The 25,886-nt window shown below is 37.0% G+C and overlaps 1 protein-coding gene across 4 annotated transcripts in view; it reads left to right on the forward strand.

Annotated features, from left to right (window-relative positions):
* Positions 1-25,886, forward strand: part of ERBB4 (erb-b2 receptor tyrosine kinase 4) — a 1,127,099-nt gene that overhangs the window by 753,578 nt on the left and 347,635 nt on the right. For all 4 annotated transcript variants that reach the window (XM_027122307.1, XM_027122329.1, XM_027122298.1 and 1 more), the window contains exon 4: positions 2,753-2,887. In XM_027122307.1, the coding sequence (XP_026978108.1) occupies positions 2,753-2,887 (135 nt within the window). The remainder of the gene's footprint in view (positions 1-2,752; positions 2,888-25,886) is intronic.

Genomic DNA, 25,886 nt, shown 5'->3' on the forward strand with positions numbered 1-25,886 from the left:
CAGATTGATCATGATTGTAGTCTTAATTTAAAATTTTAACATGTAAGATTATACTTGAATTATTATTGCCTCTTTTCTAAATCATTTTCCAAGTATAAGCCAAGCTCTTGAACAGAGTATTTCTAAGAAACAGATGTCAACATTGGTAACAGATTAATTTTTATCGAAGAACAGGATTTGATGAGATTATTATTCAGTATAATATAATCTGATTCTATTTAAATATTTTTAGATAGGAAGTTGTAGATGGATACTGTGATCCGTCAGTATGAACTATTTGAATTAAAATGTAACTCCTGAAAAATATACTCTTTCTACAATGTTTGAGCTATTACCTTTTCTCTTCACATTTTTTTTTAAGTAGAACTTTTCCAAATGTAGACTGAAAAATAACTTTCATTTCCTGGATAGGAAAAATCTCCTTTCTTTGTCACCTAATGAAGAATTATTCCTAGAGCAGAAGAGCATCACCTAATGTCTCATGAGAAAGCTATTAGTATGAGATCGTCACATTTCTTAGATAGAGACTTAATGCGAAACATTAGTGTAGAAATCCATTTTCACAATCTTTATTACATCTTACATCTCCCCTCTGCTTTGATGAAGGTTGTATTGTTAGGTCATGAAAAGGAATGAACTGGGTTTTAGAAGTAGAAACATTATCTAATTTCTTTTTGTTTCTTTTTTTTTTTTTCCCCTCACTTGAGGAAATGGATCCAATAGTCAGTGAAAGGATTAATGATGGAAATGGGATTGATTTTAAATGTGGAAACCCCTGAAATGTCAAAATTAATCTGAAGGATTTTATATATGCAAAGTACTAAGGCATTTTATATGTGACCACCAATCTTACTTCCACAAATACCTTTTTTATGTGTTTTTTTTTTTTTTTTCCTGCGGTACGCGGGCCTCTCACTGTTGTGGCCTCTCCTGTTGCGGAGCACAGGCTCCGGACATGCAGGCCCAGCGGCCATGGCTCACGGGCCCAGCCTCTCCGCGGCATGTGGCATCTTCCCGGACCGGGGCACGAACACATGTCCCCTGCATCGGCAGGCGGACTCTCAACCACTGCGCCACCAGGGAAGCCCCCATTCATTCTTTTATGCCCCTTTTTGGTTTAAGGGGACTCTTAAAGGTTTAGCTTGGGATACTGCACAGGAGAGGTGATTTTCTTAAGGCCAGCACAAGATATGGAGTTAGTTGCCTTCCCAGTATCACGGACCTCTTCTTCCTCACTAACACCCCTGCACATTTGGCTTTTGTTTGAATAACAATATGTTCACCTACATACTTGCTCACTCAGCCTCTCTTGCAGTAGGAATGGCCATGGGATATTGTTCTGGCCATTGTAATGCAGACATAATCCTTGGGGAAAGCATGTCTTTCCAAATCGAAAGTTGAAGCTTCACCAGGAGGAAGTCTCCTGCTTGCTCTTCTGTCTTTACCTTGCCTTGAATTCAAACAAACACCTTTAGATGCAGCAGCCATCTTATGCCTTGAATGAATAAAGCCAACATACATAGCAGGTTGTGGGTACTGCAGAACAGCTAAACTAATATCCACACTTCCTCCGATAGGTTTCATATTATGTGAGAAAAATCATCCCTTATCTATATAAATTACTGTTAATTGGACTTTTGTTATTTGTATCTGGATGCTTTATGGACTGATATATGATTTCTCTTACCTTGTTCTTGTATTGGACAAGAAGAAAAAATGTGGTAGATATTGGGTAGGAAGATGCTATGTGTATTTCTCGCCAATTTCTTAAAATGATAAGAATAGTATTTTCAGAGGGAATATCTACATTTTTTCTGGATAACCTAAAGCTATCTGAATGAGAATCTATGTATATGATCAGCCATTGTTCAGAGAGGACAAGTTAGTTGATTAAGGCTAGAGTAGTGAAATAGAGAATCAAGTAAAACTTGGCTCTGATGCACATAATCCCACAATCTTGCCCTTATTCCAATGAACCAGAGAGTTTTTATGATATCTTGCTGTGTGTTGTTCTTAACGAATAATTGGCAATTCTGTTGACTACCTTTGAGATGAACAAAGAACACTTTTGTGACTGAAGCATTAATTTTGGCTTCCACTTTGCACTACTTACTTACCTAACTGATTCCTGTCAATGTCACATTGACTGAAACAATATTTTTAAGGGAAATTTGACAATTTGTAGCAAAAGTCTTAAAAATATTAACAATCTGTCTTAAAAATATTCACAATCTGTGAATGTTATTTATAGAAAGAATTTTAAAGAACTAATCAGAGATAAACAAGTTAAATTACCAATAAGAAGGGATTGGTTAAGTAAGTACTGTTTAAATTATACCCTGACATATTATATGCTCCTTGGAAATAACATAGAATAATATTTAATTACCATTGAATACTCACCAGTTAGTATTAACAAAACTAGCAGGTTATGAATATTATACGCAATATTATTCCAATTTCAGAGGAAATAAAAAAAGACCGATAGCATCTGTACCAAAAAGTGAAGAGTGTTTCTCTCTGAGTGCTTCAATTATGAGTGGTTGTTTTTCTTTGTATTATTCAATGTTTTCAAATTTCTGCAACCTATATGGCTCAGGAAAAAGATATTTTTAAAGATATCTTGGCTATTAACAAAGTAACTGTAATTTAACACTGAAAATAGCTTAACAGTAAATCATTTTTATTGACTACCTTTTATCATCAAAAAGTTTGACAACAAATCTATGTTTGTTTGTTTGTTTTAATACAGAAATCCTAAATGGTGGAGTCTATGTAGACCAGAACAAGTTTCTTTGTTATACAGACACAATTCATTGGCAAGATATTGTTCGGAATCCATGGCCTTCCAACCTGACTCTGGTGTCAACAAATGGTAGCTCAGGATGTGAGTAGCATTATCCTTTTTAATGTCTCAAAAGATTCTTCTACCTCTTGTTTTCACAAGAATGGCTTATGTTTATCATGTCATTAATAGTATTTTGAATTTTGACTGCATCCATTGAAATGTTTATTTATGTATGACAGGACATTCTTTTTGCTTCTAATTAACTCTCTTTTTAGAATGATACTCCCCCTTTACAAATTCTCATTGTCTTAACCTGATCCCTTTTGCTAAATCTAAATTATTTTACCATATTTCTAATGTCTAAGCATGTGGCCCATTGTCCATAAACTTAAGTCTGGTGTGTATCTGCTACTTCAACTCTTTGTGACTCATATACCACTGAGAAAAAGGTAGTAGAACAAAAATGTACTTTCCTATTCACTGAATTTTTTAGATAAGAAATAAAAACCAGTGAAAATTTTAGAATTCCTAAGCCTTCATTTACCCCTAAAACCTTCATGGTAGTACCTTATGACAATTCTAAACACTATAAATAGAATGGAGAAATATATATTTCATACAGAAGAAATATATATTACATTATGGTTTTACTCATTAGCCTAATAAACTAGCCAATTTCCCATTCTTAAAGTGTATAGTATTTCTACAACAGAGGATTTATTAGATTCAAACTGTTTAATATGATTAAATGATAAGCAAGTAATATTTGAACTCTCATTAAAGCCTTTGGAAATTATTCTGCTGGGAATCTGTTTCACTTTTATACAGCAGGCTATGTTGTCCCCACATTTATTATTACTGACATATGTATGAGAACAGAATCTTTATCAAGAATTACCCTGGGTTTTATATTTCTCATCTATTATTATATGTTTCCCATCTGAAATCATAACTATCTTCATACAGTTCAATGATTATTTGCAATAGTACTGATTGTGTTATAGCACTTTTGTAGGAAATCAAATTCCAAGGGACAATTATTAAACTTCTTGATGGTCCTAATAACAGAGAAATATGAATATACTTGACAAAACTGACAACTGTGTTTCTAATAAGTGGCTAAAACTTTCTTTAAAAAGTAAAGTAACATAATTTGCTTGTCACTTTTAAGCAGAAATTTGTATGAGGTATCATCTCTGTTCAACAGTGTTCAAGTTGCATACCTTGTAAAATTACATGTGAATGAAAAATTGAATCTGTCCACACTAACAAAGCAAATGATGTGCTTCAGACATGGCTTCCATTTTTCAGTCTGCCCATACTGTAGTACACTTTATATGAGGGGGGAAAATCATAATGTTTGGATAAGAGGAAAGGCCTACTGACTTTCAGATTATTAGTTATTAGCCTATAATGCATGAATGAGATCAGGCAAGAATAAAGCCCAAGATAGAAGCCAAAGGGAATGTGTCCACCAGCCGTACAGGATGTGGAGCAGGAAAGGTGTGAGGGATTTACTGCACTTTCACAGATGGTACCTCTTTGTGTTATTCTTTTGAGGGCAAATTTGGATGTTTGTGGCTATAATTAGGCACCAGTAGCTGTATTTTTTTTGCATGCAAATAATTGCAGGTACAAAAACTATAAATGCAGAGTAGAATCATAACAAATGATTCTTTACAGATTAACCACCAATTGCTTGTTGAAGTTTTATTCTTTACATATGAGTTTTATTTGCTGACACATTATATACAGTGCATGATACCATATCTGATAATAATAAATTGGATGGCCTTGAATATTGGTTTTCCATGGCTTTATCCTGAGTCAGTTTCTTCACTTGCCTTCTCCCCATGGGTGATTACTGGCTGTTCTCATGGTTTAAAATTCAGCTTCCCCACTAAGTACCAGAACTACCCACCACCAACCAATCAAATCACCCAAGTTAAGACGTTGGTAGGCATCACTGAGTTCACCTTATCTTTGGTTCTTGACATTTATTTAATTGCTAAATCATGCTGAATTTACCTATTTCTTCATTGTACATATTTTTTAATACCATTGCTCTAGTTCAAGACTTTGTCTGTTGCCTGAATTCCTGGAACAGTCTCTGAATTCTTAATATTTTTTGAGGACATGACCCTTGTAGCAGTCTGGTGAACCCATAGCCCCCTTCTCATAATATTTAAAATAAATAAATAGGCTCAAATGAATATTTTATATCATCAATTAATATGTATAAAATCAATAAATTTATAAAATAAATTATAAAGGATTACAACAAAATAAATTGAAATACACCTATCAGCATACTTTATGTGATATAGTAATACACTTCTTTATTATTATATTACATAAAGTATTCTAACAGTGGGATTAATATGTAATACAGTTTGAAATAGTAATTGGCATAAATATGATTTTAAAAAGGGAAGTCACTTTAACAAATGGTGTTGGGAAAACTGGATAGCCACAGACACAAAAATGAAGTTAGATTTTTATCTTATGCTATATATAAAATTAACTCAACATGGTTTAAAGACTTAAATGTGAGACTCAAAACTAATGTAACATTTCCCCCATCAAGTTCAAGAACCTCATAAATTCTATCCACAGCCCCTTTAGGGGCCCAAGAACCCTTGGTTAAGAGCCCCTGTGTTTAACTACTCTCCTTGCCTTCAGTCCTGACAACTCCATCTGACAAAATGCCAGCAAGAGCTGTATTTAATGGAAATCTAACCATGACCTTGTCTAAAAACACTGTCACTGCAACTGACTAATGTAGGGTCAAAACCAACAACTTGGAGTTTTCAGCAGATCCCTACTTATTTTCCCCCTCTATAGAATGAGTTCTTAAAATTTCTTTGTCTTCACTGCCCTTCCTCTTTTGTTTGCTGGGCAAATTTTATTCATACTTTAAGATACTCATCAGTTGTTATCTCTTCTAAGAAGTGTTCTCTTCTATAAGCGAGATTAGGTAACTTTTCCTGTGTAACCCTATAATAACCAGTGCTGAACCCTAGCATTGTCTCACTCTAAAATGAAAAGTCCTTGTGGACAAGGTCCAATTCATCATCCTGTCCTCTGTTCTAGCACATGATAGATGGATAACAGATATATACTGAATAAATAGATAAATAAATGAAATAGATCAGGTCATAAATAGGAAAATCAGATGAATTCAAGTTATATTTTATTCCATCCATCACTTATATTTAAGAGAATGGATGTGAAGAATAAATTATAATCCACAGACAGGTATTTTATCCATTTCAAGTCTATTTCAGATAAAGATGGCAATACACATGTATATGCTTAATTTAATTTATACTTATATAATTATGTTACACTATTTCTATTAATTATATTTATGTTCTATTTATATTTTATTATATTTATAATAATTATAAGATAAAATACGTGTCTACTTTTCCTTTAGTGTTTGAAGACACTGATTTGTTTAATAATTGTAAATATGTTCAAATCACATAATTTTGACAAAGAATTTAAGGATAATTCATTCTTAAGTGATATTTTGCAAAGTATTTCTTAACGTATGCTTTTGGGTTTTGGTACAATACTAATTCTCTTTTTTTTTTTTCACATATTTATTGGAGTATAATTGCTTTACAATGTTGTGTTAGTTTCTGCTGTATAACAAAGTGAATCAGCTATATGTATACATATATCCCCATATCCCCACCCCACCCCTCTAGGTGGTCACAAAGCACCGAGCTGATCTCCCTGAATCTAAAAAAAAAAAAAAAAAAAAATTCTGATGAATCTAGGGGTGGGGCAGGAATAAGGACACAGATGTAGAGAATGGACTGAGTACTAATTCTTAAAGCAGAAAAGTGCAATGTTTTCAAGAGCAACCTGGCTTTTTATTGACATACTTTTTGGCTATAATTGAAACAATGAGGAAAAGGTTTGAAGTGTGTGGAAAAACAATTTTTAAATGATACTACTTCTTTCAAAATATGTTATTTTGGAATAATTTTAACCAAATTGTATTTTTCAAAATATTTGAGATACTTCAGTCTAAACTTTAGCAGGATAAAGTAGAGACGAGTGTCTTTTTTCTTGTACAAATCCCTAGCAAGACTTCTCTAACATTCTAACATCCTTGAATAGCTATGTCAATAGGGCCTGTGCAACAAGCTGCCCTTCAGAGTGAAAAAAAATCATATAGTGAGTTATGTTTCACTTACCTGGAGCTCTATAATAACGCTCATCAACATGAGAATATCAAAATGATGGAAATTACTTGCCCTCTAATAATTAAGCAAATGGAAGTATATCAGAACCTGAACATGGAAAAATAGACAACGATATTTTCCAAGAAGAAGATGTATAGTTAAGAGAATGGATTTAGGAGGCTAACAGCCTTGTTTGAAATCTAACATTGCCTCTTACTAGTTATGTGACCTTGGGCAAGTCACTTATGCTCTCAGCACCTCCATTTCCACGACTATAAAAGGAGAGAGTCAAGAGCTGAGCTGAGCCGCTAGATTTCATGGTGGTCAGTTAAGACAAAGAACCAATAAGAAGGTAACACTCAAGCTTTTAATCACTTAAGGCAATAGTATAAGCAAGAAGCTGCAGTGGAAAAAGCACCAAGTCCTCCACCGTGCCATTTTTCACCATGGAACAGCTCCAGGAGAGAGTCAGATGGATCAGGCTGATCAACACAAACACAGGAAATTGTCTCACTGCTGAGGGAGCCCCCAAGCAAAGGCTCCTGCCTGAAGTTTTATGGATCTGGGGGCCAGAAGGGAGAGGGGAGGGAGGGAGAGGGGAAAGGGCTGAGAGTACTGAGTAATGAGCCAGAACGGGTTCCCCCCACCCCTCTAAGGACATTTCAGCAAAGGCACCCAAGGCAGGCACTTGAAAAAGAGGCCTCCTACTGGAAGCACCTGGGCTAGGAATGTCAACATGCTTAAAAGCATGGCTTGTCAGGGAGCCCTGAGTCCTCCTTGAAAGCAGCTCCCTTCAGAGACCTCAGCACATTGACTGTGCACCACCTCTGCTGTAAGGAGGGCTGCTTTCCTCTGTGAGGGCTGCCAGGTAAAGCCTTCGTAGCTACCTATGGTCAGGCTTGAAAGATCACACATAGGTTCTTGGCTATGAGCTTATATTATCAACTTCCTAGGGTTATTATGGATTATTATGAGGAAGAAATGAGTTAATATGAGTCAAAATTTGAGTGATTTCTTATAGTAAAGGAATAAAGTGTCTTCTGATTAAGATTTGTTGTTTTCATATGACTTGACCATATGTGGACAGAATTATTTTTATATGTGACAGTTACATTTTCATTATATATTAATTAGTTGATATTCTATTATGTTTCTGTTTCATGTGTGTTTTAGCATCCAGAAGATAATATTTCATAGCTTGATCTCACTGAGACACTGAAAGCTACAACTCAGATGCTGCAGATCCTAGTCTTTTTTTTTTTAGCTTACACCAGATGCACCTCTCATTCTCAATTGCTTTCTCAAACCAAATACCAGCTAATGACACAGTGGGAGTGTGGGGGAATTGGAAGATTCATAAAAGAGCATTAAGTTCACAAACAATCTGAAGACTAATCGTTTGTTTAAACCAGATGTTCCACCTGCATTAAAACCATTAGTAGGGCTTCCCTGGTGGCACAGTGGTTGAGAGTCTGCCTGCCGATGCAGGGGACACAGGTTCGTGTCCCGGTCCGGGAAGATCCCACATGCCGCGGAGCGGCTGGGCCCGGAAGCCATGGCCGCTGAGCCTGCGCGTCCGGAGCCTGTGCTCCGCAACGGGAGAGGCCACAATAGTGAGAGGCCCGCGTACCGCAAAAAAAAAAAAAAAAAAAAAAAAATTAGTAAAACTTAAAACTATATTTTTCTTTTAATGACTCTTACATATCTTAATAATTGTCTGCTCCTAACTAATACTGCATGTTGTGTCCTATCTAGATAATTTTGTTGAACTAGAAAATAATCGGATGTCAAAATACAGTTAAACTTGATTTTCTTAGTTTATCACCTGTTGTTACTCCTTCAGTGTTAAAATAGTTACGTAAAATACATGCACTCTTCAAAGTTTAGAATTTTGTAGTAGAATAAAAAACAAAATTTGCCCACAGTGCATTTCAATACAGCTTCAGTTTCTGTGTATTATATACACACATATCCACTTTTACATAAATGCATATATAGAATCAAATTATGCATATTGTTTTTAAAAGTTTTAAGATAAAAGTTTTAATTAGGGAAATAGAAAAATGTGAAAACACATTAGAAAGCCTAAATGAATCTGCATGAACCCAAAAGATAGTTCTTTGAAAAGATGTATAAAATAAATTCTTCTTGAATCTCATCTGACAAAACAAAAGAACTAAAAATCACTTATTGAATTCAGATGCAATTTTTCTAAACAAAATATTAGCAAACAGAATAGAATCTAGGAATATATTTTAAGAAAATAAGAGCAAGTGGCAGTTCTGCCATATTTTTTATCTGTTGGTGAGAGAGTAGGGACTTGAATCTTACCCTTATCTGAGAGGGCCTTTATCATTATATTTATAAGAAGAGGTTTTCCAGGTTGACTGAAATTCACTCCAGGATAAACTGTTACGTAAGAATGTTACAAGATACAAGCACAATGTATCTGCTAGCTTGGTTTTCTTATTCTTTAGTTTCCTGGAATAAGAGTGCATTGTATCACTCTTTGAATAAATTTTTTATGACAAATCTTTATTTTCATCAAATGCAATAGTTTTCTTTCAATTAACTTTTTCATCAAATAGTATATGTACATAAAATTAAAGAAGTATGATCTTTGCTTTCTAGAAAGTGATAGAATATTCCTCAGGGGTACTTTACCTCAACCCCAGGTGGCAGAATGGAAGAATTCTCCCACAATAGACCTTTCCTAGCTCAGCTCAGTTCTCATATTTATCATGCATATCATGGGGTACTTTATTTTATTGCAAATCATATATATATATGCATTTACATATAATATATACTTATAAAGTAAACATATTGTATAAATGTGTGTATACACACACATACACTTACATATACACACATTGGCCTCAATAGTTTATGATTATAAATTAGTTTTCACTTTCCTTTTACATATAAACCACCTAAAATCTGGAATAAGTTCCATAGTCTCTCCACTCTGGCTGTGTTCTCTTACTGCCAACCCCAGCTTCTGCCACAAATGACTACAGTAAACCTCACAGCTGTACTGTGTCCCTCAACTGCTGTGAAGACCCACTATACCCCCAATTTCCTCAAAGCATAAATGACATTAGTTATTAACAAGATTTTGCTAATAATAATAATGTTTATTGAGGGACAGAGAGGCCCAAACTTGATTTTTGTGTTCCTGCTCTTGTGTTGTAGGTGAGGATATCCCTAACTATTGGGACCCTCTGACCATTTGTAAACCTTAAGAACCGACTCTTTTATTGTCTGCTAGGCTTTTTGCCCCTTCTCCAGATGAAGGCTCATTTCATTTTCTGTTTCTGAATTAGTAGAAACATCAATTCATTGCATAAGAAAATGCCCACTCCAGGCATCGAATATAATGTGGCTTCCTTAGAAAGGTTTTAGTAGTACATGTCCCCAAGCATCATTTCTTCAGTCTAAAATTATATCATGTCAGTAGTGTGCCGGTAAATGTTTAATAACCTCTCTTCACAAAATAAAGAAGAAAACACGCCAATTTGTAGAGTTTGCTGATTTTCATGGTGTAAACATTCCTAATGTTATCCTTTTTTAGCAACCAATGTGGATTTTGGAAGAGATGCCCACTTAGCATACATTTAGGTAGTGTTTCCAGCATAGAGAGTCAATAGATGTGAACTAATCAGGAAATAATGAATTTTAAGTATATATTGCCTTTTTAAAATAAAATTTAAATTGTGGGTTTATATATTTTAATATTTAGTAATGGCTGCCTTTAAGAACCAGCTCTCACAATTATAGAAAATCTGACAGTCAGCTAGTCAGCTAAGTACACTGCTACCATGTGTGAACATCAGTAGCCCTGTGTAGGTAATGCTGGGCTAAGCCCAGTACAGTGCTTATCATTTCTCCCTGTAAGGATGCAAAAGGAAAATTAAGCATACACATCATACATGGTATGAACTGATCATGGACCCTAGTCTCCTCTGGGGCAAATGGTGAATAAACACACACACACACACACACACACACACACATGCACACATACACACAACTCAGGAAAGAATAACCTCTTTAGAGACAAGCCTGTTTAACTCAAAATTTATAGAGGAAAATATCTTCAGGGTCATATTCTGCTAACATTTTTCATTTAAATTATTAAACAGTATACTTAGCTTCTGCATTCATGTTAACTTCTTACACTCAAGATTTCCTCAAGAATAACAGATAGAAGTTACCTATCTGTTTAGCCTTTCACTAAAAGCCTTGCTTACAGAGTAAGCCTCTTTTACCCTCTCAAAGTAAACTGAGTTTCTGCCTCAAAGATTGATTCCTCTGTACCCCACAAGCATACTGCTCTAGCTCTTAAAATGTTCAAATTTCTACCTTCAAATAAATCTTCATGACCATAGCTTGTTGGAAGGAAATAGCAGAGGTGTTGTGTATCATGGTCTAGCATTACAAAAGGCAAGGGTTTTTATGTCCAATGATAAGTAGATTAATGGTTTCCAAACTTGGACATTTGTCAGAATCTACTCCCAGAGATTCTCACTGGGTAAGTTTGGTTTAAGGATGGGAGGCTACCTATCATCAAAGTTCTCTAATTGATTCTAGCGACAGGTTTAAGTAGCACTGATCTGGTGTAGGATTTCTATGCTAGTAAAATGATTAGCAAAGCCTATTATGATTAAGATATCTCAGACCTATGCTGATTCAAAATTGATGTAGAATATATAGGCTTGCTGCAAATGAGCGACCACCAAATACATGAGTCCCCTCTTAGAGAATATGTAGCACTCTGTTGTCATGTGAAACTTCCTTCACTAATTTCATTGATAACTATAGCAATGCTTTAAGGGCCTGTGACCTTTTGGGCCTGATATATGACATGCATTGAAAGAACTGTATTTCTAATTCTTATAGAAAGTCTGTAAGGTAGATATTAAGAGTCCCATTTGGGGTGGCTGAGATAAATTTTTAGCAATAAGGACTCGCTTTCTTCCAGTGAATGGTGTGAAAAGATCAAAATTTTATGAAATAGCAGGTCTCTAGGTTCAAATTGTCAAGTTAAGGGCAGCCATCAAGATTTTATTGTTTGTCTGAGATTACTTTAGATTTTAACAAGTCTTTTCACTTATGGAAATTTTCATTGTAAAAAATATATCATTACTTAACTAAAAGTTGCTGATATTATGAAAATGGTTTTCACACTGTTCAGAGTGGAAAAAGGCCATGCAATCAGAATAATCAGCTTTTCTTTGAAGTAGTAACTCCTAACATTTTTAGAAATGGAAAGTTTTTGGAATTAGAGATCTTTAGCAATGAATAATGTCTTTTTTATTGGAAAAAAAAAGTAATAAGAGCTACACACTTTGAATTGGGTAACAATCACAGAAAATCTAATAAAAGTAATATAATCAAAAATAAATCTTTCCCAAGTATCTTATAGATGGGTGAATGGATAGGCAAAAGGTGGTATATACATACAATGGAATGTTATTCTGCCTTGAAAAGCAGGAAATTCTGACATACACTACAACCGGGCTGAACCTTGAGGAAATTATGCTAAGTGAAATAAACCAGTCACAAGAAGACACATACCATATGATCCTTACTTATATGCAATACTTAGAGTAGTCAAAATCATAAAGACAGAAAATATAGTGGTGGTTGCAGGGGCTGGAGGTGCAGGGAGAATGGGGAGCTATTGTTTAATGAGTATATTTCAGTTTTATAAGATGGAAAGAGTTATGGGGTAGATGGTGGTAATTGTTATACAACAATGTGAGTGTATTAGTACCCCGACCTGTACACTTAAAACCAGTTAAGATGTAAAATTTATGTTATGCATATTTTTCCACAATAAAAAAAAATATTTGAAATGTAAAGCTAGGAACATTAACGTAAGTGACTGTCAGTAAGAGACCTCTGGTGATCTTCCACATTTTTTATTCTATTTTTTCTACAATTTAAAAAAATGTCCCCCTATGTAATGTTTTGAGTCATCCTGCTATAAGAGGATTTGCAAATAATTCTAAGCTTGGAAGAATTAGGTGTAGGGGTTGAAATGCTAAGTTGATCAAAATTGACTTAAATTTTCAGAAAGTTTGAAACTTATCCAAACCAAATAAAATTCTATGTGGACTCAAATAACAAGTACTTGATTAATATGAAAGAGATTACAGAGCATTCCATGGTTGATTTCTTTTTTAAACCTAAAGCCCTGTTTGTATACTGATGTTTAAAGCAACTATGTAGAATTGAATGAAAATTGTGCTGAATCCACTCAGTTTTACGCTCTACTATTTTTCTCTGATTTGTTTACTCTGTAATGGGTTAAAAGTGATTATGTTTATGTCTGTGTCCTGTTCTACAACCATCATTCATGGATTTCCTTACATGCTTATTCCTGTTTACTAATGTAATTTTTTTCCTGAAACTCAATTGCTCAATTAAGTAGAATTTAAAGAGCTTACATTTTCCTTTTCTTCTCTAATTTCTCATCACTTAGAGAAAGCTAGGAACTGAAAGAAAAAAGTAACTGAAAATGGTGTATTCAGGTTTTCCCTTTCATACCATTTGCAAAGAAGTTTCAGACGTCTTCCCTCTCCTATCGGTTCCACTCACTACGCCACTTTTATTTTGCAGTTTGGAGCAGAGGTGGGCGAAAGACTACTAGTTACGCTGGAGGGTTGGAGCAGGGGAGCCAGCATCCCTACAATGAGCTGGGGAAAGATGAATAAGGAGATCAAGCTGCTAACCCAATCTTTCAAGCCTAGATTGTTGCAAGCAACCCTATGCAACTTTTATTTAATTCTTTGCTGCCTGGCACGAACAAATTATGTTCTATTTAGAGGTGATTCTTTCGGCAATTGTAGGTGCTCTTTCTAAGCAGGGAAGAGAAAATGGAAAGGAAATTACGCAGTGACATTTCTCTTAAAGTTCTCCTTTAAGTATATGTAAGAGAAATATATAAAAGAAAAAAAAAAAACCCACCTTGATTAAAAAAATGTACAAAGGAAAAGTCATCTCAAAATTAGGTGTCCTGATAAGCCACTTTTATTCTCCTACCTCCTCACACTTCATTAAACTAAGATTTTGATCTAAGTAGCCTTTTAAAAAATATTTTCTATAGAATCAGTTCAAACTCTGTACTCTGGAAGTAGAATACAGCGTCAGAAGAGCTATCTATATGCCCAAGTTGCTAGTTACTTTGTTGATAATTAACTATTACGAGTTAATAGTTTTATCAAAATGTGTTTTTCAGAATAAAGAAATTTGCTTTGCTAGAAATAAATACAATGATAAAACTAAATTTTTTTTTACATCTTTATTGGAGTATAATTGCTTTACAGTGGTGGTTAGTTTCTGCTTTATAACAAAGTGAATCAGTTATACATATACATATGTTCCCATATCTCTTCCCTCTTGCGTCTCCCTCCCTCCCACCCTCCCTATCCCACCCCTCTAGGTGGTCACAAAGCACCGAGCTGATCTCCCTGTGCTATGCGGCTGCTTCCCACTAGCTATCTACCTTACGTTTGGTAGTGTATATATGTCCATGCCTCTCTCTCGCTTTGTCACAGCTTACCCTTCCCCCTCCCCATATCCTCAAGTCCATTCTCTAGTAGGTCTGTGTCTTTATTCCTGTCTTACCACTACGTTCTTCATGACATTTTTGTTTCTTAAATTCCATATATATGTGTTAGCATACGGTATTTGTCTTTCTGTTTCTGACTTACTTCACTCTGTATGACAGACTCTAGGTATATCCACCTCATTACAAATAGCTCAATTTCGTTTATTTTTATGGCTGAGTAATATTTCATTGTATATATGTGCCACATCTTCTTTATCCATTCATCCTATGATGGACACTTAGGTTGTTTCCATCTCCGGGCTATTGTAAATAGAGCTGCAATGAACATTTTGGTACATGACTCTTTGAATTATGGTTTTCTGAGGGTATATGTCCAGTAGTGGGATTGCTGGGTCATATGGTAGTTCTATTTGTAGTTTTATGAGGAACCTCCACACTGTTCTCCACAGTGGCTGTATCAATTTACATTCCCACCAACAGTGCAAGAGGGTTCCCTTTTCTCCACATCCTCTCCAACATTTATTGTTTCTAGATTTTTTGATGATGGCCATTCTGATTGGTGTGAGATGATATCTCATTGTAGTTTTGATTTGCATTTTTCTAATGATTAATGAAGTTGAGCATTCTTTCATGTGTTTGTTGGCAGTCTGTATATCTTCTTTGGAGAAATGTCTATTTAGGTCTTCTGCCCATTTTTGGATTGGGTTGTTTGTTTTTTTGTTATTGAGCTGCATGAGCTGCTTATAAACTTTGGAGATTAATCCTTTGTCAGTTGCTTCATTTGCAAATATTTTCTCCCATTCTGAGGGTTGTCTTTGGTCTTTTTTATGGTTTCCTTTGCTGTTCAAAATCTTTGAAGTTTCATTAGGTCCCATTTGTTAATTTTTGTTTTTATTTCCATTTCTCTAGGAGGTGGGGCAAAAAGGATCTTGCTGTGATTTATGTCATAGAGTGTTCTGCCTATGTTTTCCTCTAAGAGTTTGATAGTTTCTGGCCTTATATTTAGGTCTTTAATCTATTTTGAGCTTATTTTTGTGTATGGTGTTAGGGAGTGATCTAATCTCATACTTTTACATGTACCTGTCCAGTTTTCCCAGCACCACTTATTGAAGAGGCTGTCCTTTCTCCACTGTATATTCCTGCCTCCTTTATCAAAGATAAGGTGACCATATGTGCATGGGTTTATCTCTGGGCTTTCTATTCTGTTCCATTGATCTATCTTTCTGTTTTTGTGTCAGTACCATACTATCTTGGTTACTGTAGCTTTGTAGTATAGTCTGAAGTCAGGGAGCCTGATTCCTCTAGCTCCGTTTTTCGTTCTCAAGATTGCTTTGGCTATTTGGGGTCTTTTGTGTTTCCATACAAATTGTGAAATTTTTTGCTCTAGTTCTGTGAAAAATACCAGTGGTAGTTTGATAGGGATTTCATTGAATCTGTAGATCGCTTTGGGTAGTAGAGTCATTTTCACAATGTTGATTCTTCCAATCCAAGAACATGGTATATCTCTCCATCTATTTGTATCATCTTTAATTTCTTCATCAGTGTCTTATAATTTTCTGCATACAGTTCTTTTGTCTCCTTACGTAGGTTTATTCCTACATATTTTATTCTTTTTGTTGCAATGGTAAATGGGAGTGTTTTCTTGATTTCACTTTCAGATTTTTCATCATTAGTGTATAGGAATGCCAGAGATTTCTGTGCATTAATTTTGTATCCTGCTACTTTACCAAATTCATTGATTAGCTCTAGTAGTTTTCTGGTAGCATCTTTAGGATTCTCTATGTATAGTATCATGTCATCTGCAAACAGTGACAGCTATATTTCTTCTTTTCTGATTTGGATTCCTTTTATTTCCTTTTCTTCTCTGATTGCTGTGGCTAAAACTTCCAAAACTATGCTGAATAAGAGTGGTGAGAGTGGGCAACCTTGTCTTGTTCCTGCTTTTAGAGGAAAAGCTTTCAGTTTTACACCATTGAGAATGATGTTGGCTGTGGGTTTGTCATATATGGCCTTTATTATGTTGAGAAAAGTTCCCTCTATGCCTACTTTCTGCAGGGTTTTTATCATAAATGGGTGTTAAATTTTGTCAAAAGCTTTCTCTGCATCTATTGAGATGATCATATGGTTTTTCTCCTTCTGTTTGTTAATATGATTTATCACATTGATTGTTTTGTGTATATTGAAGAATCCTTGTATTCCTGGAATAAACCCCACTTGATCATGGTGTATGATCCTTTTAATATGCTGTTGGATTCTGTTTGCTAGTATTTTGTTGAGGATTTTTGCATCTATGTTCATCAGTGATATTGGCCTGTAGTTTTCTTTCTTTGTGACATCCTTGTCTGGTTTTGGTATCAGGGTGATGGTGGCTTTGTAGAATGAGTTTGGGAGTGTTCCTCCCTCTGCTATATTTTGGAAGAGTTTGAGAAGGATAGGTGTTAACTCTTCTCTAAATGTTTGATAGAATTCGCCTGTGAAGCCATCTGGTCCTGGGCTTTTGTTTGTTGGAAGATTTTTAATCACAGTTTCAATGTCAGTGCTTGTGATTGGTCTGTTCATATTTTCTATTTCTTCCTGATTCAGTCTTGGCAGGTTGTGCATTTCTAAGAATTTGTCCATTTCTTCCAGGTTGTCCATTTTATTGGCATAGAGTTGCTCATAGTAATCTCTCATGATCTTTTGTATTTCTGCAGTGTCAGTTGTTTCTTCTTTTTCATTTCTTTTTCTATTGATTTTGGTCTTTTCCCTTTTTTTCTTGATGAGTCTGGCGAATGGTTTATCAATTTTGTTTATCTTCTAAAAGAACCAGCTTTTAGTTTTATCGATCTTTGCTATCGTTTCGTTCATTTCTTTTTCATTTATTTCTGATCTGAATTTTATGATTTCTTTCCTTCTGCTAACTTTGGGGGTTTTGTTGTTCTTCTTTCTCTAATTGCCTTAGGTGCAAGGTTAGGTTGTTTATTTGAGATGTTTCCTTTTTCTTAAGGTAGTATTGTATTGCTATAAACTTCCCTCTTAGAACTGCTTTTGCTGCATCCCATAGATTTTGGGTCGTCGTGTCTCCATTGTCATTTGTTTCTAGGTATTTTTTTATTTCCTCTTTGATTTCTTCAGTGATCACTTTGTTATTAAGTAGGGTATTGTTTAGCCTCCATGTGTTTGTATTTTTTACAGATCTTTTCCCTGTAATTGATATCTAGTCTTATAACATTGTGGTCGGAGAAGATACTTGAAACAATTTCAATTTTCTTAAATTAACCAAGGCTTGACTTGTGAACCAAGATATGATCTATCCTGGAGAATGTTCCATGAGCACTTGAGAAGAATGTGTATTCTGCTGTTTTTGGATGGAATGTCCTATAAATATCAATTAAGTCCATCTTGTTTAATGTATCATTTAAAGCTTGTGTTTACTTATTTATTTTCATTTTGGATGATCTGTCCATTGGTGAAAGTGGAGTGTTAAAGTCCCCTACTATGAATGTGTTACTGTCGATTTCCCCTTTTATGGCTGTTAGTATTTGCCTTATGTATTGAGGTGCTCCTATATTGGGTGCCTAAATATTTAAAATTGTTATATCTTCTTCTTGGATCGATCCCTTGATCATTATGTAGTGTCCTTCTTTGTCTCTTCTAATAGTCTTTATTTTAAAGTCTATTTTTTCTGATATGAGAATTGCTACTCCAGCTTCTTTTGGTTTCCATTTGCATGAAATATCTTTTTCCATCCCCTTACTTTCAGTCTGTATATGTCTCTAGGTCTGAAGTGGGTCTCTTGTAGACAGCAAATATATGGGTCTTGTTTTTGTATCCATTCAGCCAATCTGTGTCTTTTGGTGGGAGCATTTAATCCATTTACATTTAAGGTAATTATCGATATGTATGTTCCTATTCCCATTTTCTTAATTGTTTTGGGTTCGTTATTGTAGGTCTTTTCCTTCTCTTGTGTTTCTTGCCTAGAGAAGTTCCTTTAGCAGTTGCTGTAAAGCTGGTTTGGTGGTGCTGAACTCTCTCAGCTTTTGCTCGTCTGTAAAGGTTTTAACTTCTCCATCAAATCTGAATGAGATCCTTGCTGGGTAGTGTAATATTGGTTGCAGGTTTTTCTCCTTCATCACTTTAAATATGTCCTGCCAGTCCCTTCTAGCTTGCAGAGTTTCTGCTGAAAGATCAGCTGTTAACCTTATGGGGATTCCCTTGTGTGTTATTTGTTGTTTTTCCCTTACTGCTTTTAATATGTTTTCTTTGTATTTAATTTTTGACAGTTTGATTAATATGTGTCTTGGCATATTTCTCCTTGCATTTATCCTGTATGGGACTCTCTGTGCTTCCTGGACTTGATTAACTATTTCCTTTCCCATATTAGGGAAGTTTTCAACTTTAATCTTTTCAAATATTTTCTCAGTCCCTTTCTTTTTCTCTTGTTATTCTGGAACCCCTATAATTCGAATGTTGGTGTGTTTAATGTTGTCCCAGAGGTCTCTGAGACTGTCCTCAGTTCTTTTCATTCTTTTTTCTTTATTCTGCTCTGCAGTAGTTATTTCCACTATTTTATCTTCCAGGTCACTTATCCATTCTTCTGCCTCAGTTATTCTGTTATTGATCCCATCTAGAGTAGTTTTCATTTCATTTATTGTGTTGTTCATCATTGCTTGTTTCATCTTTAGTTCTTCTAGGTCCTTGTTAAATGTTTCTTGCATTTTGTCCATTCTATTTCCAAGATTTTGGATCATCTTTACTATCATTATTCTGAATTCTTTTTCGGGTAAACTGCCTATTTCCTCTTCATTTGTTAGGTCTGGTGGGTTTTTATCTTGCTCCTTCATCTGCTGTGTGTTTTTCTGTCTTCTCATGTTGCTTATCTTACTGTGTTTGGGATCTCCTTTTTGCAGGCTGCAGGTTCGTAGTTCCCATTGTTTATGGTGTCTGTCCCCAGTGGCTAAGGTTAGTTCAGTGGGTTGTGTAGGCTTCCTGGTGGAGGGGACTAGTGCCTGTGTTCTGGTGGATGAGGCTGGATGTTGTCTTTCTGGTGGGCAGGTCCACGTCTGGTGGTGTGTTTTGGGGTGTCTGTGGACTTATTATGATTTTAGGCAGCCTCTCTGCTAATGGGTGAGGTTGTGTTCCTGTCTTGCTAGTTGTTTGGCATAGGATGTCCAGCACTGTAGCTCACTGGTCGTTGAGTGAAGCTGGGTGTTGGTGTTGAGATGATGATCTCTGGGAGATTTTCGCCATTTGATATTATGTGGAGCTGGGAGGTCCCTTGTGGACCAGTGTCCTGAAGTTGGCTCTCCCACCTCAGAGGCACAGCACTGACTCCTGACTGCAGCACCAAGGCTCAGAATAAAAGGGAGAAAAAGTAGAAAGAAAGAATTAGTAGAAGAAGAAAGAAAGAAAGAAAGAATGAATGAAAGGAGGGAGGGAGGGAGGGAGAGAGGAAGGAAGGAAGGAGGGAAGAAAGGATAAAAAGAAAAAAGATAAAGTAAAATAAAATAAAGTTAGATAAAATATAATAGTTATTAAAATAAAAAAAATAATAAGAAAGAAAAAATAAGTAAAATGGACGGAAAGAACCCTAGGAGAAATGGTGGAAGCAAAGCTATACAGACATAATCTCTCACAGAAGCATACTCTTACACACTCACAAAAAGAGGAGAAGGGGAAAAAATCATAAATCTTGCTCTCAAAGTCCACCTCCTTAATTTGGGATGATTGGTTGTCTATTCATGTGTTCCACAGATGCAGGGTACATCAAGTTGATTGTGGAGCTTTAATCCGCTGCTTCTGAGGCTGCTGGGAGAGATTTCCCTTTCTCTTCCTTGTTCTCACAGCTCCCAGGGGCTCAGCTTTGGATTTGGCCCTGCCTCTGCGTGTAGGTCTCCGGACGGCGTCTGTTCTTTGCTCAGACAGGACGGGGTTAAAGGAGCCGCTGATTCGTGGGCTCTGGCTCACCCAGGCCCGGGGGGAGGGAGGGGCACGGAGTGCGGGGGCTAGCCTGCAGCGGCAGAGGCCGGCGTGACGTTGCACCAGCCTGAGGTGCGCTGTGCGTTCTCCTAGGGGAGTTGTCCCTGGATCCCAGGACCCTGGCAGTGGCGGGCTGCACAGGCTCACCGGAAGGGGGGTGTGCTCACACACAGGCTTCTTGGTGGTGGCAGCAGCGGCCTTAGCGTCTCATGTCTGTCTCTGGGGTCCGCGCTTTTAGCCGCGGCTCGCGCCCGTCTCTGGAGCTCCTTTAAGCAGCGCTCTTAACCCCCTCTCCTCGCGCACCAGGAAACAAAGAGGTAAGAAAAAGTCTCTTGCCTCTTCAGCAGGTCCAGACTTTTCCCCGGACTCCCTCCCGGCTAGCCATGGCGCACTAATCCCCTGCACGCTGTGTTCACGCCGCCAACCCCAGGCCTCTCCCGGCGCTCCGACCGAAGCCCGAGCCTTAACTCCCAGCCCTGCCCGCCCCGACGGGTGAGCAGACAAGCCTCTCGGCTGGTGAGTGCCGGTCGGCCCTGATCCTCTGTGCGGGAATCTCTCCTCTTTGCCCTCCGCACCCCTGTTGCTGTTCTCTCCGCCGCGGCACCGAAGCTTTCCCCCTCCACCACCCGCAGTCTCCGCCTGCGAAGGGGCTTCCTAGTGTTTGGAAACCTTTCCTCCTTCACGGATCCCTCCCACTGGTGCAGGTCCCGTCCCTATACTTTTGTCTCTGTTTATTCTTTTTTCTTTTGCCCTACCCAGGTTCTTTCGGGGGGGGGGGGGGGGTTCTTGCCTTTTGGGAGGTCTGAGGTCTTCTGCCAGCGTTCAGTAGGTGTTCTGTAGGAGTTGTTCCACGTGTAGTTGTATTTCTGGTGTATCTGTGGGGAGGAAGGTGATCTCCGAGTCTTACTCTTCCGCCATCTTCCCGGAAGCCCCCTAAAAGATTTTTAAAAGCAATAAAATGTTGGATAACCAACACTTCTTCATTTCTAAATTTTATTTAGTTGCATAATTTTAAATATCAAATATTTTATTGAAAAAATTTGCAGTGTATTTTTAGTGGAATAAATACACATGTGAAGTTCCTTATGGTTGTATAACTGACAGGGATCTTCCTGTTTGAATCCGTAGAGAAAGATAAATTAATATCATGCAGTTTTGTAACTTTCTTATGAAATAATAAATTATTTCTACTAATCCACACAGTGGACCCAGACATTTTATCTGAGGGAGAAAAAAAAAAACACGAAACATTGTTTCATCGATAGTAACTTAATTTAGAGTAAGAATATATGTTACTTTAAAAATATTTGAATGGGGCTTCCCTGGTGGTGCAGTGGTTGAGAGTCCGCCTGCCGATGCAGGGGACACGGGTTTGTGCCCCGGTCTGGGAAGATCCCACGTGCCGCGGAGCGGCTGGGCCCGTGAGCCATGGCCGCTGAGCCTGTGCGTCCGGAGCCTGTGCTCCGCAATGGGAGAGGCCACAACAGTGAGAGGCCCGCCGCAAAAAATATTTGAATGGATAATCGTAGAGAAAAATTAGATATTATTGTTCTTTCTCTCCCTTCTTTTCCTACCTTTTAAAAGCTTTTACCTAACCCTACTCCAGAGCAAAGCCCCCTGCATCTTCATTCTCTTTGCACAATTATTCTTCTGCTTCTTTGCCTCAGATGGTAGCCTAGTGACTGAGCTCAAGCTCTGGGTTTCTACATGAGTTTGAATCTTGACTCCAAGAGTTTCTTCTAACTGTAATTTCTTAACTGTCATTGCTTAGCTCCTTTATCCTGCATTTTTCTCACATGATAATTAACTGAGATAATAAATGAAAATTTTTAAAACAATGCCTGCCACATAGTAAGTGCTCAATAAATGTTAGTTGTTGTTAACATTTTTAGTGTTTATAACTGAGATTTGCTCCTCCTATGAAGCACTGCTTATTCTGTATCCTATCCTAATGCTGGGGACTGTGAAAAGCCTTCTCATAGCTCCCCATCACCATTTATAAGTAAATATGCCTCTGACTCTGTGGGGATGCAAAGTGGGTTGGGGAAGGACACCATTTTTAATGCTCTTCACATCCACTTGTAGTACCCCGTCCACCCTGCTCATTGAAGTCATCTGCTAAATACTGCTTGTTCCTCAGGTACCTCAAAGATTTTAGCAAGTGACCCCAAATCATCGTTTAACTCCGTGCAAGCCATTCCCTAGGTGACTTTGAATCAATATGCATTTTTTTGCACCTTTAATAGATCTTTATTGGAGTATAATTGCTTCACAATACTGTGTTAGTCTCTGTTGTACACCAAAGTGAATCAGCCATATGCATACACATGTCCCCATATCCCCTCCCTCTTGAGCCTCCTTCCCATCCTCCCTGTCCCACCCCTCTAGGTCATCGCAAAGCACCGAGCTGATCTCCCTGTGCTATGCTGCTGCTTCCCAGTAGCTATCTATTTTACATTCCGTCGTGTGTATATGTCAGTGCTACTCTCACTTCGCCCCATCTTAGGAAAAGACAAAAGGACAACCCTCAGAATGGGAGAAAATATTTGCAAATGAAACAACAGACAAAAGTTTAATCTCCAAAATATACAAACAGCTAATGGAGCTCAATATCAAAAAAACAAACAATCCAATTAAAAAATGGGTGGAAGACTTAAATAGACATTTCACCAAGGAAGACATACAGATGGGCAAGAGGCACATGAAAAGATGCTCAACATCACTCATTATTAGAGAAATGCAAATCAAAACTATAAGAGATATCACCTCACACCAGTCAGAATGGCCATTATCAAAAAATCTAGAAACAATAAATGCTGGAAAGGGTGTGATGAAAAGGGAGCCCTCCTGCACTGTTGGTGGGAATGTAAACTGATACAACCACTACACAAAACAATATGGAGTTTCCTTAAAAAACTAAAAATAGAACTACTCTTTGACCCAGCAATCCCACTACTGGGCATATTCCCTGAGAAAACCATAATTCAATAAGTATGTGTTAATGATCTCATTCAACATCCTTGCCTACTGGTTTCTTGACCTCCTAAAATCCATTGAACTTACTCAGTATTTGCTCTAATCCTATCAAAACCAGGCCTTATTGGGACAAAGTTAAAGTTTGTCTTCCTATGTGTGTTTTAATCTATTTTGTGTGCTCTGTCCTCCTTTGTCCAACATGACTATTCTATTCTTCTATCTGTTAACAGAAATAAGAAACTTAATTATATTGGTTAAGGGTGTGTAATCTGGAACCTGTATTTCTGGGCTCTAATCCCAGGTCTATCACTTACTGTATGATCTTGGGCAAGTTATTAAGCTTCTCAGGACTCAGCTTCCTCATCTGTAGTAATATTTTCCTTCTAAGGTTGTCATGAGAAATAAGTAGCTTAGAATGATGCCTGCTACATGATAAAGTTGCATTATATCTAAACTATGACTAACTCTTGAATATGCCAGCTGATGAGGACTTTGCAAAGGAAAACAATAGATATATATGCAGTAGTTTACAAATCATTTATATTTTTTTCTATAAATAATGGATCAGTTTCCAGATCTATCTAGTAGTACATCAACAAGAGACTCCACTGAAATATCTTGTTGATGGAATACTATTTTAAAAATATATTATAAATCCATTAATCTTGGGTTGTAGTTTTCGTGTGTGAACTTCAAAGGCAACTTAATGAAAACATTTTATGCCAAGACATTTTAGGCTTATTACTTACTGTAATGCCTTTTGGGTCACTTTCTTATAACCTTCATCAGTTTTAAAATCACATTTTCATTCCGTAGGCTTACAGTGGCATTTTAGAAATGTGCCTCTTTGTTAATGCGGTTGTTTTGATTTTAAGTGTGAGGACTTGGGGGAGGAAAAAATATATGTGTATAAAAACAGCTAAGTCCTTTTGGCAGATGAAAGAATGGTAGGAACATAAGATGAGACTTCTGGCTGTTATACCTCAAAGAGTTTGTTTAATATAGTGCCATGAATCTACCTAATCTTTTCGAATATGTTACCTAGTTTTCTTTGTTATCTGTCTCAGTGATGTCTCATTTCCCCAACTGACTGCTGCAGGCTAGCAATCTGTAACAAAAACTCAGTCTCAATCTCAGATGTAATAAAAAAAAGGAGGCTACAAGATTAATGGCCCCAGCCATAATTATAAAGTCTCAAACCACAGACATTATAAGACCTTTCAAATTTTACTCAGGGTGGAAGAAGCTGGGTTATCACTATAGTGTGAAGATATTGGTCTCGTAGTAAAGAAAATGTTGGGTTATTTGATATGGGAAGCCTACTCTGTTTTGAGTACTGTTAGGAACTGTGGACACGAAATGGTTTCTTCCCTTAAGGAGCTTGTAATAATTTCATCCATTTCAGTTTTCCCTTGATAATGCCTATTTCTTGTTAATTCATAGAGGAGACAGGTCTATTCTTGGAGCTGTCAAGTAGAAGCCAGATGAAAACAGGCTGCTCTTGGAGACCATGCCACACACAGATATTGGAAATTTTGTAATGTTCATGGTGATGTAGAACCAGTACATCGCTTCTCAAGTAATGACTACTCTGACAGGATATAAATGACAAATGTGGGAATATTTGAGGTCTTGCTTTCCCACCTGCTCAAACATTCCGTGTCTGCCAGCCTGATATTTCCAGCACACTGGACCAAACTGTCCCTCACACCTCCAGACACACACACACACACACACACACACACACACACACACACACACACACACACACACAGTCCTCCTAGAATGTTGCATTGCACACTTAGGATATAAGTGCATTAAAAAATGGGCAGAAAATCATTTAACCAGAGAGCTGGATGGGATAAAAACTATTTAGGGAGAATGGCTAAGTCAATCAATGCCATAATAATGATACAATGGGGGAAAGTAGAAAGATGAAAGCTTTGTGACGGGAAAAGGCATGGAGAGAGAGAGAGAGAGAGAACTTGAAAGATGGGGTTGTGGTGAATGAGACACTTCAGAGAGTGAGAGTTGAGAAAATATTTAGAATCGTGGCCATGGGCAATGCTTTGGATCCCATTTAAAATACCCTTTGAGAGGAGTAAAGTTCTTTTATGTGAATTTTGGCTGTTGAACCATGCTTCTCAAATGTGAGACCACTCACAAACTGAACATGTGCATGTTTATGGTTCCTCAGGGATCCATTAGAACCTCTGACTAGAGAACTCACAGATGAGGGTTAAGGGATACAGTAATCCAAAGTATTTTGCCACCATGGGTTTCTCTTTCTGTCACATACCTTGAAATAGTCTCTGTTCTCTTTCCCTTCCTTTATGCAACTAAACGAAATATTCAAGAGTGAAATATTCAGTAGCAGAGTGAAATT

The sequence above is a fragment of the Aethalodelphis obliquidens genome, unplaced genomic scaffold (assembly GCF_003676395.1).
Source record: "Aethalodelphis obliquidens isolate GAN/ISIS:26980383/991018 unplaced genomic scaffold, ASM367639v1 scaffold2, whole genome shotgun sequence".
NCBI classification, from domain to species: Eukaryota; Metazoa; Chordata; class Mammalia; order Artiodactyla; family Delphinidae; genus Aethalodelphis; species Aethalodelphis obliquidens.